Consider the following 12579-nt stretch of genomic DNA (forward strand, 5'->3'; position numbering starts at 1 on the left):
TGTCCTAAACTGCTCATATGGCAAGCGATTCTTTCCTGGAATTATTTTTATAAATATCCTTTAGAATGCTATTTGTGTCTTTTACTGTAAAGATAGTTATGAAGTATTAATTCAACTCCCGTGCCATTCCCTGTTTCCCCATCATTATTTCCCCAGCATTATTCTCTAACGAGCCTGTGTTCACTTAGGCCTCTCTTCCTTTTGATAATTTTAAAGAATGCACAACCTTGTTGCTCACTTGAATAATATTCATTAGTTTACTGTCATCGATTATTATCTCATTTTCTTCCAGTCCTCTCTTCTTGGCTTCCGGATGTACTAAACATAACCAGACAAAAGCTGACATAATTAAAGGAGATACATAAAAGTCAGGCCTTCGAGTCTGTTCCTCCATTATGTAGGATCATTGCTGAAACTTCTATCTATATTCACGCTGCCCAAATAATCATTTAACCCCTATGCCTTATAAGAATCTATCTGGCTCAGTGTTAAAAATATTCAAGGAGACTGCTTCTACATTCTTTTCAGGGAGAGAGTTCCAAAGGCTCCTGACCCTCTGAGTGAAAATAATTTTGCCTTATTTCTGTTTAAATGGGTAATTCCTGAATTATTTTAATTTTAAGAAGTGACCCTGAGTTCTAGATTCTTCCATCAAAGGAAAATGTCCTCTCCACATCACTCTTGTCAATACACTCAGGATTTTGTTTCCCTTGCGTGCCCTCTCAATTCTCTAAAATCGAGGGGATATAAGCCTAATCTGAAACTTTCCTCAAGGTAATTTTCCCATTCCAGACATTAGTTTAATGAATCTTCTGCGTACTGTCCCCATTTTATTTGTATCCTTCCTTTAAATAGGGGACCAATAGCATGTGCAGTACTCCAGATGTGGTCTCACAAGAAGCCTGCAAAATTGAAGCTTAACTTGTATATTCAATTCTCCTTCTGATTAAAGACAACATTTGTTAGTTTTCCTAATTCCTTGCCGTACCTGCATGCTGACCTTTTGTGATTCATTCATAAAGATAACTGGATCCCTCTGCAATTCAAACTACTGAAATCTCTCAATGTTTAGATCATTTTTGTTTGTTTTTCCTGCCGTAGTGGGCAGTTTCACATTTCCCCACATTATGTTCCATTTGACATGTTTTTGCCCACTAACAGTCTCTTTATCTTTTTGTAACTTTCTTGTGTTCTTATTTTCATTATCACCACTTATTTTCCAGGTGTATCTTTGTGTCATCTGCAAATTTAGCTACCAAACTTTGTCTCTTTGTCCAAATCATTTACAAAAGTTATGAACAGTGTGGCCTCAGTATTGATCCTCTGGCACAACACTTTTTGCAGTTTACCAAAAAGACCCGTTTACACCACGTTTCTGCTTTCGCTCAATCAGCCAATCTTCTGTCCTTGCAAGTGTGCCTGTGTGCAACAAGTGTTACTATTTCTAACAAATAATTAGGTTTTAGCTTTACGTAAACTATGAACTGTTGACATATAACTATTATTTAAAACTCCAACTTTCTTGTAAAACTGCCCCAGTGTACGTACACAGACGAACAAAAAAAATTATTGATGGAGGGGAAAATTTGCAAAGGCAGTTCAATGTGTCCTTGTCCACGCATTTAGCTGAGATGATCATTTTTGCTCATCAGGATTTACTATTTTTTTGATGTTTCTTTTCCAGGCACTCTTCTCTTTCATGGAAGAGACACATAGTGACTTGTTCATAAATTACAAACTCTCTGCAACTTGCAATAACTGGCAAGGAAAAATAAATTGGCTGTCTTCAGGCTTTAGTTTTTTTTACTGAAGTGAGACAGATACCACTCCCTTCTTGGAGATCTGAAGGCTTCTGACAGTATTGTTGACACCCACAAGATATTCTACCACCAAGTACCAAATCTCTCAACTCTTCAACTGGTCAAAACTCTACAGACCCAATCAGTTAGTTATTTCTGCTGTATCTCACTCTGATGCAATGCCTGGTGCTGACCCATCTGCAGTAATCTCTCCCGTTTCCCCCCTCCCCCCACAAACTGTCTGACAAAGCAGTAATACCAGCAGCACTTACAATAATTTGGGCGGCACAGTGGCTCAGTGGTTAGCACTGCAGCCTCACAGCGCCAGGGACCCGGGTTTGATTCCAGCCTTGGGTGACTGCCTGTGTGGAGTTTGCACATTCTCCCTGTGTCTGCGTGGGTTTCCTCCGGGTGCTCCGGTTTCCTCCCACAGTCCAAAGATGTGCAGGCTAGGTGGATCGGCCATGCTAAATTGCCCGTAGTGTTCAGGGGTGTGGGGGTTAGAGGGGGATGGGTCTGGGTGGGATGCTTCAAGGGGCAGTGTGGACTTGTTGGGCCAAAGGGCCTGTTTCCACACTATAGGGAATCTAATCTAATAAGTGTCAGTGACTTGCTTTTTTATAAAAAAAAAATGCAGCAATCCCTTTCACAATCTCTGGTTTATAAAACAATCCTTTTCCCATTTCAGTCCACTATCAAAAACATAGGAAGAAATTTGAAGAATGAATATTCAGCAGGAAGTTGGGGATTAGTTTTTATATTGTTTGAAATAGAGCTAGCTGACAGCAGACAGGAATTGGGTTTAATGTCACACTTGAAATAATACCATGTTGTTCAGGTTTCTAATTGGAAGAAAGTTATGAAATCATCGTGACTACTTCAATTAGTATGTTTACTTTTTCACAGCTCAACCATTGGAAATAAATTTGGGGTGGCACGGTGGCTTAGTGGTTAGCACTGCAGTCTCACAGCGCCAGGAACCCGGGTTCAATTCCAGCCTTGGGTGACTGCCTGTGTGGAGTTTGCACGTTCTCCCCATGTCTGCGTGGGTTTCTTCTGGGTACTCCGGTTTCCTCCCACAGTCCAAAGATGTGCAGGTTAGGTGCATTGGCCATAAATTGCCCATAGTGTTCAGGGGTGAGTGGGTTATAGGGGGATGGGTCTGGGTGGGATTCTTCAAGGGGCGGTGTGGACTTGTTGGGCCAAGGGGCCTATTTCCACACTGTAGAGAATCTAATCTAATCGAAACTAATCTAACACTGTCCTTTTGAAAAATCTGAAACCTATCTAGCTGCATCATTGACAGAAGAGTTCCTTAATATCTTAGCAAAGTTATTTCAAAAAAAGGATTAAACCTTGGATTTGCATATTATCCATTGGTGCTCAGTGTTCCAAATTACAGCAACATACATTAATGTAATTCCTTTAAATTATGTATTCAAAACCTTAATTTTCTAATCCATTATGGGATGTGGGTGTGGCTGGCTTGGCCAGAATTTACTGCACAATTTATATAAATTATGAACAATTGAGGCATCTGCACTGATCCCTCTGGCGCATCATTTCTTCTAGTTTGCCAACCCAAAAAGTTTGGCTGAGTGGCTTGCTAAGGCTATTTCAGAGGTTGTTTAAGATTCAATTACATTGTGGGTCCTGAGTTCATATCAGTCGGACCAGATAAGCAGAACAGATTTCCATCTGAATATGTGAGGCATAATTTCAAAAATGCATTATTTGTAAAGCAGTGGAATAACCTTTAATTGTGGTAGAGTCAAATAAAGTTTGTTTCTTTCAACATTCAAGTATAAAGTGACTTATGGTTTGCCCCTTAAAAAGCCACTTGCTTTACATTGACGTGACTTAATGTAATGTAACTGGGGAGAGCATGCTGGATAATTGAAAGCAATCAAAAGTTGTTTACAATAATTATGATGAATCTGTTCAATAACGACTCATTATATCCTGATATAATAATGTCTTGGCATGGAGTATGTTACATTCAGATAAAATATGAAAGAATCCATTATGTAGGAGGAAGGCACTTACAAAACCTGATTTTAAAAAAAAATCTGAATAATTATTTGCTGCTTTAAATGATAATTGATTTTGCAAATTATTAAACTCGATAAATGCCAGAGATCAACAAAAACTAAATATCAGTTTGCTGGACCTCGTTCAGCAAATGACTACTTTTTATTGTCAAATGTAGCAAATTCACATTTACTGCTGTAAATTGTGATTTTTTTTGTAACAAAGCATGCTTTTCATCCTGGGGTGTTTCCAAAACATGATTTTCCAGCTAGATTCAATGTTGACTTTTTCCTTGTATAATGTCCCATGGAAGAGATTTACATTCTCCAAATGTTTTGTTTTGTTTGAAATTTGCCTTGGGCTTAATTAGAAATCTATGAATCATGACATTGTGTTCTCTGTAAGTGCTTAAAATATCTGAAATGAGGAAGTCTATCTGAAAATTCAATTGTTTTCAAAGGTGCTGGAGATGTTATCCATTGTCTAAATAAACTTACATAACAACATGTTGTGGATTTGGTATCATCTGATGTGTGACACCTTTAAATATGTTGTTGCAAAAAAACAGCTTTGAGCTGAACTTAGAGGATGTGGTGCTGGTTGTTGCAGCAGTCCCAGAAGCAGCTTCTATTGCTGCACAGGAGAAAAGAGGTCAACCAAATGCATTCATGTGATGCCTGGACAATTACTATCCTAGAGGCATGGGAACAGATCACAAAGGGCTGACCACCTGATGCCAAACCTGAATTCAGTCCTTCTTCAAATGTTACAAACAGCAAAGCAGAAAGGACAATGGTCTAGAGTGGAACCCTTCAATGTGAAGGCTCACCAGTGCTCACTGTAGGAATCCCAGAGAAGGAAAAGCGTTGAATCTAACGTCAGGAGCATAGTTTAATTAAGAAGTCAGAGAAACTGTCAGGATGGTGCAGGGGACATGCCAGAAGGAAAATGCTGGGTTTAGCAATTCTCCTCCAGGATGCAAGAGGAAGATGGGAACATTTTCCCTCCAAGGAACGAAAAGAATTGACAATCCTGTCTGACAAGAGACCATGGTCAGAGGTTGCAGAGAGGTCAACAGCCATGAAGCAGCACTGCTGTTAATGTGTCAATCACCTCCATCCTGTCAGAGAGTTCTATATTCCAGTAACGTCACAGGGCCTTGTATGTGGCAACGTGGGATGGAAAGCTCCATGGGGAGGAAGTGACCAACTGGAGCTGGCAAGGAGAGCACCAAAGGCTACATGATGCTTGGTGCCTTCTGTGTAACAGACAGACCTCCATTTTTGCTTCCCACCTCCGTGCAGCTTAGGAGAAGATGTCGGGAGAATGTATTTAGGAGACCACACACAATCTTGTCTCTGTCTTAATTAGGAAACTCCTGTTGTATGTTTTGCAGTGTCGACCACTACCACCTAGTGTCTCAGAAATTCCTAAGTTTCCTGGCAAACAAAAGTAGAAATAATCTAATCATTTTGATTTTATTTAACCTTTCCAAAGCTTTCATCTCCTTCAAATGAAAGCCATTGATTTGACTTGGGACAACTTTGGAAATTCATATTGCATTTGTTGCTTTCTGAATATTTTGAAGAAGTCACGCTGCATATTTATTACTGTTGTTATGCTTAAGTTTGAGACTGTGGCATTAATTTGAAGTCACTGCTTCTCTAGCTGCTGATGTACTGTTAAGGTTTTTTAATGTCTTTTTGTTTAAATGTCTTTTTGGCCCTCTGATTAGCTTTAAAAATATTGTTGCATTTTCTTTTTTCCGATGAATACCTCTTCCTTACTAGAATGTCTTATTCAAGGAGATTATTTTGATCCTCAATCTCTCTGTTTTAAAATATGCTTATTCATTCAGGAACATGTTTGCTCTGTCTAAACTTGCTTATGTTTGATATAAATTTGCATGTTCAGCATTACCTTCATAACGGTATTGAATAGCACTTCAGTAGATGACAAAAATCACAATTTCCCTCAATTTGATGTTTCATTTTCTTGTTTCCTTTAATTCTGCATTTTTAATGTCAGATATCAGACAACAGCAGATTATAGTTCAGTGGGTTTATTTGAAATCACAAGCTTTCAGAGCGCTCCAACACTAGCACCTCTAAATTGTAGAAATTTTAACTTCACTTTTGTGTATCATTTAATGCTAAGCAGACAATATAGGAAATATGTGGGGAAAACAAATGAATTTCACACTCTCAAACGTGCATAGCTAATGGTTGATAAAATACTGAATACTTTTTTAAATATTTTATTTCTCCTTCTCTCAGACTTTTGCAAGAATCAGTTGAAAATGAAGTTCAGCGCAGGAATATGACTGGCGAGTGGTTTTACAGAGCCAAGGCAAAAAGACACACAGACACATTACATGGAGCTGAGTTAATCAAAGCATCAATGCGAAAGAAGAAACCCATGACTATCTGTAGGTTTACTTGACTTACTGCTGTAATGATCTGTGCATCTGATGAGCTGTGTATCAAGTGCAGGTTAGGAAAAGACCACTTGGGTCCATAAAGAGTCCTTTCAGTCTTTACATTAAATTCATAAAGGTCTGGATCTTGCAGTCACAGCAGAGATGAATGCTGAGAAATTTGTTACCATGTGGACCACTGTGATGCTACAGCTTCTAGGGAACCCACAGGCTCAAATCGAAAGACTGTAGTGTGCTGAAAAAATGTTCTAGAGCAACCTAGTGCTGCGTGGACTTATTATTCATAAGGCTTATTTAGCACTTGCATTTAATTTTGATTTTTTTTGTTTTCAGGCCTGCTCCTAACTGTGTCAGAGTTCCAGGCATTACAATCTCTGCATCTAGTTTGAAAAAAATCATTCTTCCTCCAATTCCACACCCCCTGATGGAGGGTGTACTGTTGGGACATTGTTCACCTGAACAATGTATTTTTGTGATCTGCATAACTTGGGTGGTAGTGAGGGCTTTAAATTGAGCCAATGGGCTAAGGGATTAAGCTTAACTAGATCTACCAAAACGAGGGGTAGAGTCCAGACAGGATAGCAAAATATAAAGATCAGAGAATGGTAGGAAAGCACAGAAAAAAAAATTAAGAATAATCAAGAGTCACAATGAGATGTTACAAAGATAACAAAAAACAAACTAAAGATTCTTGTGTCTAAATGTGCACAGCATTCATAATGAAGTTAAACAAATTTTAATGGTAGACATTGAAATAAATAAATATGATCTAATTGATGAAAAGTTTGTGTCTTGAATACTGAAGAATATATTGTGTTCAGGAAGAATAGGAAGCTGGGTAAAGGTAACACTGCTAATTAAGAATGGGATTGGTGCAATGATTAGAGATGACCTTGTTTCAGATGATTAGGATGAGAGCTCAGTTGGGCAGGAGATGAGGGATTGGAGGGGAAGGAAGTCATCAGTCTAAGCAGTTTAACCAAGTGTGAAGCTGGATGAACACACCAGGCCAAGCAGCATTTCAGGAGCACAAAAGCAGACGTTTCGGGTCTAGACCCTTCATCAGTTCCTCTTTGATGAAGGGTCTAGGCCCAAAACGTCAGCTTTTGTGCTCCTGAGATGCTGCTTGATTTGCTGTGTTCATCCAGCTTCACACTTGGTTATCTTGGATTCTCCAGCACCTGCAGTTCCAGTTATCTCTAGCCTAAGCAGTTTACTGGCTGCCTAACTAACTAACTACAATGTAGAATGAATATACAAGAAGTAATATTGGGTGTTTGTTCTAAAGGAATGGCAGTTAATCATGGTGATTTTAATTTACTTAAACTGTATGAGGTGTTCATGGAATGCTTCTGAGAAAATTTCTTAAAAGCTGTATGTTCTGGAACTAACCAGATAGCAGCTTATGAGACTATTAACTTGGACTAAAGGCAACAACTATAATGTGATTAAATTCTATATTCATTTTGAAAGGGAGAAGACAGAGTAAAAGGCAATAATTTAAACCTAAATAAGGGCAGCTGCGTAGGCATGAAAGCTGAGTTTGTTGTAGTGAACAGTTATAGTAGGATAGGTGATAGATCACCAGAGGTGTGGACATCTAAAAGAATATTTCAGAATACTCAATAAGCATATTCCGACAACACAGCAAAATTCTAAGGGAAAGACACACTGCCTTTTAATGAAAGAAGTTTAAAGAAAGCATCAAGCTGAAGGGAAAAAAAACATATAATTTTGCAAAGATGAGCGGCAGCTTAGCTAATTGGGCAAAATGTAAAGAATGGCAGAGAATGAATAAAAGAATAGTCTGAAGAAATAAACTAGACTATGAGAGGAAGCTAACTGGAAATATAAAAATCCATGAAAGTTTCTATAGGAATTTAAAAAGAAAACAGTTCAGTAAAGTTAGCTTTGAGCCTTTAGAGAGTGAGAGTAGGGAGTTATCATCCTAGTCGTAGCTGTAAGGTAATAGGTGGAAGCAGGAGAGGAACATTATGAAATAACAGTAATGAAGTAGAACTGAGCAATCTGATAGAGCTGTGGGCCAACAAGTCCCTGGGTCCTAGTGGACTTCATCCTAAGGTCTTTGTTTGCGAATGAAGTAGTAGATGTGAAGTAGTGGTGTGAATTCTCCAAAGTTTGCTAAACTCTCAAACGTTCTATCAGGTTGAAAAGTAGCAAATATAATTCCTCTATTCTAGAAAGCAGGGTGGCAGAAAACTGGAAACAATAGGCCAGTTAGCTTAGTGTCTGCCGAGGGCAAGGAATTAGAATCTGTTGTTAAGGAAGTCATAGCTGCAGACTGAAAAATTGAGGGTAATCTGGAAAATAGTTTTGTGAAAGGGAAATCATACTTAACTCATTAATTTATTTGAGATCTTTAAAGAAGTAAAATTCACTGTAGATAATGGGGACTCTATGGACGGACTGTACTATGATTTCCAGAAGACATTTGGGAAGGTGCCACTTCAAAAGTTATTGTACAAAATAGGACCTGATGGTGTAAGGAGGATAACTAATAACAGGGATAGGCAATTGGCTAAATAAAAGCCAAAAAAATTGCGGCTGCTGTAAATCAAGAACAAAAACAGAAGTTGCTGGAAAAGCTCAGTTGGTCTGGCAGCATCTGTGAAGAAAAATCAGAGTTAACATTTCAGGTCTGGTGACCCTTCCTTAGAACTGATGGTGGTTGGGAAAATGTTGGTTTATATGCAGAAAATGGGGAGGGGGCTGGGTAGGGAGTAAGCAGTAGGATAGAGCCCAAAGAGAGAAGAGCAGTTGGATAGACAAAGGAGTTGATAACAATCTGACTAGGAGGGTGAATATTTATTAATGGGGACTGTTAGTGACTAACAATTCGTAGTGTGTATTGGGTATGTGATAACAGGCTATGGTGCATGGGGTAGGGGGCTAGGACGTGGGAGAGTTCAGGCCCTAAAATTATTGAACTCTGTATTGAGTTCGGAGGGCTGCACGGTCCCCCAAGCAGAAAATGAGATGTTGTTCTTCCAGCTTGCTTTGCGCTTCACTGGAACACTGCAGCTGGCCAGGGAACAGGGTGGTGCGGTAAAGTGGCAGGCAACAGGTAGATCAGGGTCTTTTTGTGAGCAGAACATAGATGTTTTGCGAAGTGGTCGCCCAGTCTATGCTCTGCTTCCCCAAGGTAGAGACCACGTTGTGAGCAGCGAATAGAGTAGACTAGATTCTGGGAAGTGCAGGTGAAGTGTTGCTTCACCTGGAAGGTATGTTTGGCCCTTGGATACTGGGGAGGGAGGAGGTAAATGGGCAGGTGTTGCACCTTTGCCAGTTGCAGGGGAAGGTGATATGGGGGGTTGTTGGGAGTGAAGGAACAGTGGACTAACGTGTCCTGGAGGAAACGGTTCCTGTGGAAGGCGGACAAGGGAAGGGAGGAGAATGTGTGTCTGGTAGCAGAATGGCATCTGATGATTTTCTGGATGTGGATACTGGTGGGATGGTAAGTAAGGACAAGGAGAACCCTACTGCTGTTGCGGGAGGCAACAGAAGGGGTGAGGGCAGAAGTGCGGTAGATGGGCCGGACTTGGTTGAGGGCCAACTCGACAATGGTGCTGGGAAGTCCTCAGCTGAGGAAGAAGGTGGACATTTTAGAGGCTTCATTGTCGATTTTGGCCTCGTCTGAACAGATATGATGGAGACGGAGGAACTGAGAGAATGGGCTGAAGACTTCAAAGGAAACAAGGTGTGAGGATGTACAGTCCAAGTAGCTGTGAGAGTCAGTGGGTTTATAGTGGACATTAGTGGCCAGTCTATCCCCAGAAATGAAAAGAAAAATGTCAAGGAAGAGAAGAAAGGAGCAGAGATAGACCCGGTGAAGGTGAGGGCAGGGTGGAAATTTAGAAGTGAAATCAATGAACTTTTCCAATTCCGGACGAGAGAGGAAAGCAGCACCAATGATATCATCGATATATTGGACAAAGAATTGTGGATGGGGCTGGAATATGAATGGAACAAATAATGTTCAACATACCCCATGAAGAGACAGGCGTAGCTGGGGCCTATGTGGGTACTCATGGCCACCCCTCTGACCTGAAGAAGATGAGAAGAGACTTCTGGAGATGGATTAATTCAACATTTTAAAGGTGGAGATCGGTGGATTCTTGTTCTGAAGTGATTCAAAGGTTATTGGGAGTAAATAGGAACGTGGAATTCAAAAACAACAGATCAGCCATGATCTTATTGAATGGTGGCCAATGTTGTGGAGGTGCTGGTGTTAGACTGGGATGGACAACGTCAGAAGTCACACAACACTCAGTTATATTCCAACAGGTTTGTCTGAAATCACAAGTTTTTGGAGCGCTGGGAGTTTTGGACTATAATCTGGTGTCATGTGACTTTGGACCTTATTAAATGTAGAGCAGGCTGAAGGGCTAAATGTTCTTGATTTAATATGCTCATAACCCATTAGAAATGAACAGGAAATGTTTCCAAATTTAAAATGATTACAAGAACTCAACCAGTTATGTAATTATCTGGTACATTCTTCATGGACCTCAGTAGTGGGGAAGCCACAGGTAGCAAAACCAGCAAAGTTTCAAGGTTAGAATCAGTGAAATCTCTTGTAAAGATTGCAAATAGAAAGGGAGAATCTCCTGATGAAACCTAACTGAAAATTGTAAGGTAAGTCGTATTGTATCACAGTAGCCATCTGTGTGTGCTTGAGCAAAATAAACATGAAAGTTGGAAAAACGTGCTGCTTTTTAAACAAAAATTACATATTTAGGTTTTCTCCCCCCCCCCCCGTAGGAAAGACTTGTTATGATCCTGCAGCTCTTATATTGCTGATCTTTTATTTTTGAAAGGAAATTCCTCTTCATTTCCTGTTTATATATTTATCCTCAGTTGACTTAAAACTTATCTAAGCTTTCGTTAAATTTCACTGAATAAATGCCAATTTTTATTCACAGATGAGCGTCTCCAGTCTAAGGAATTAAAGGAGAATTCCAAAAGCTTCATGAATAACATTGAAAAAAGTGTCTTCGTATCCCCTGAGCTTTCTGTTTTTCTAGAAGAACCAAAGTTGGAAGATCCTCACACAAGGTACTTTCTAAATTTGATGCAAACTACCTCAGCTGGAGCTAATGAACGCGTGCAAGTGTAGCAATGCACTCTGGCGAATGTTTCTGTTTCTAGATGGCTATTTTATTTGCTTTTCTATATGACATAAATATTCATGTGGAAGGCAAATCCATATTGTTTTTATCATAAAGTCCTTTTGAAAATTTTGAGTAATAATCAATGTGCACCTGAATTGAATCTGACCTGAAATTTCATATTCCAAATCAGCTGAGGTATTATTTTGAATTATGATTTCAGGGCAAGTAGTTTGTTAAAGGATTATCTAATGAAGGCATTCCATCTCAAGATCATATTAGAGTATTTTCTGTTTAAGAATTGTGGTACTTTTGTAGATGACCATCCCCTGTGTATTGTTTGTTCTGTCCAGTTGCTTGTGTTGCTGGGCAAAGGGTTATGTGAGGTAATTTGCTGCCAACAATCTTTTTTTGTCTTTGCTTCTTCTTTGATCCTATCTTATTGGTAGAGGTTACACCACCATAGAATATCTGCAAAGGAGCAAGTATGCTTGGATAGGTTCATTTTGTAGTGTGGTAAAATGTAAGAAGGAAAGCATAGGCTAGAGGATGATATGGGTGGGCTGGTCTGATGGCTTGAAACATAGCAAATGGAATTTGGTCATGAAGAATGAAATGACACACTGTGAGTCCACCCAAAATGTAAGATAATACACAATAAATGGTAGGTTCCTAGGAAGTACAAAGGATTAGAGAGGCCTCTGTATGCATGTCCACAGATCCTTGAAGGCAACAGGATAAGTGGATAAGGTGGTTAAGAAGGCATGTGGGACACTACTAGTCAAGGCATTCAGTTTAAGAGCTGGGAGGCGAGAGTTGAACTGTATATTTAAGTCACAGTAGTAATGGCATGGACATTTCTGGTTGCTGCACTATAATAAGATTGTGATTACATGAGAAAGAGTATAGAGAAGATTCAGCAAGATGTTGCCAGGACTGGAGAATCTTGGCTCAGAAGCGAGATTAGATAGGCTGGTGTTGTTTTTCTTAGAGCAGGGAAAGTTGAGGGGAAGTGCACAAAATTTTAGGAGGTGGGTATGTGGGAAGAAGCTTTTCCCCTAAGTACAGGGACCAGTAACTATGATGGCATGGATTTAAGGTACAGAGCAGGAGGTCCAAAGGGCGATTAAAGGCAGATAGTTATCTTCCACCCAGAGGGTTTGGAAATCTGGAACTCATTGCC

General features: G+C 39.7%; 1 protein-coding gene across 6 annotated transcripts in view; it reads left to right on the plus strand.

Annotated features, from left to right (window-relative positions):
* LOC125453192 (synaptotagmin-like protein 2) overlaps positions 1-12579 on the plus strand; it is a 142191-nt gene that overhangs the window by 63568 nt on the left and 66044 nt on the right. For all 6 annotated transcript variants that reach the window (XM_048532424.2, XM_048532425.2, XM_048532426.2 and 3 more), the window contains exons 3-4: positions 6107-6258; positions 11211-11343. In XM_048532424.2, the coding sequence (XP_048388381.1) occupies positions 6107-6258; positions 11211-11343 (285 nt within the window). The remainder of the gene's footprint in view (positions 1-6106; positions 6259-11210; positions 11344-12579) is intronic.

Source organism: Stegostoma tigrinum, chromosome 6 (assembly GCF_030684315.1).
Source record: "Stegostoma tigrinum isolate sSteTig4 chromosome 6, sSteTig4.hap1, whole genome shotgun sequence".
Classification (NCBI taxonomy): domain Eukaryota; kingdom Metazoa; phylum Chordata; class Chondrichthyes; order Orectolobiformes; family Stegostomatidae; genus Stegostoma; species Stegostoma tigrinum.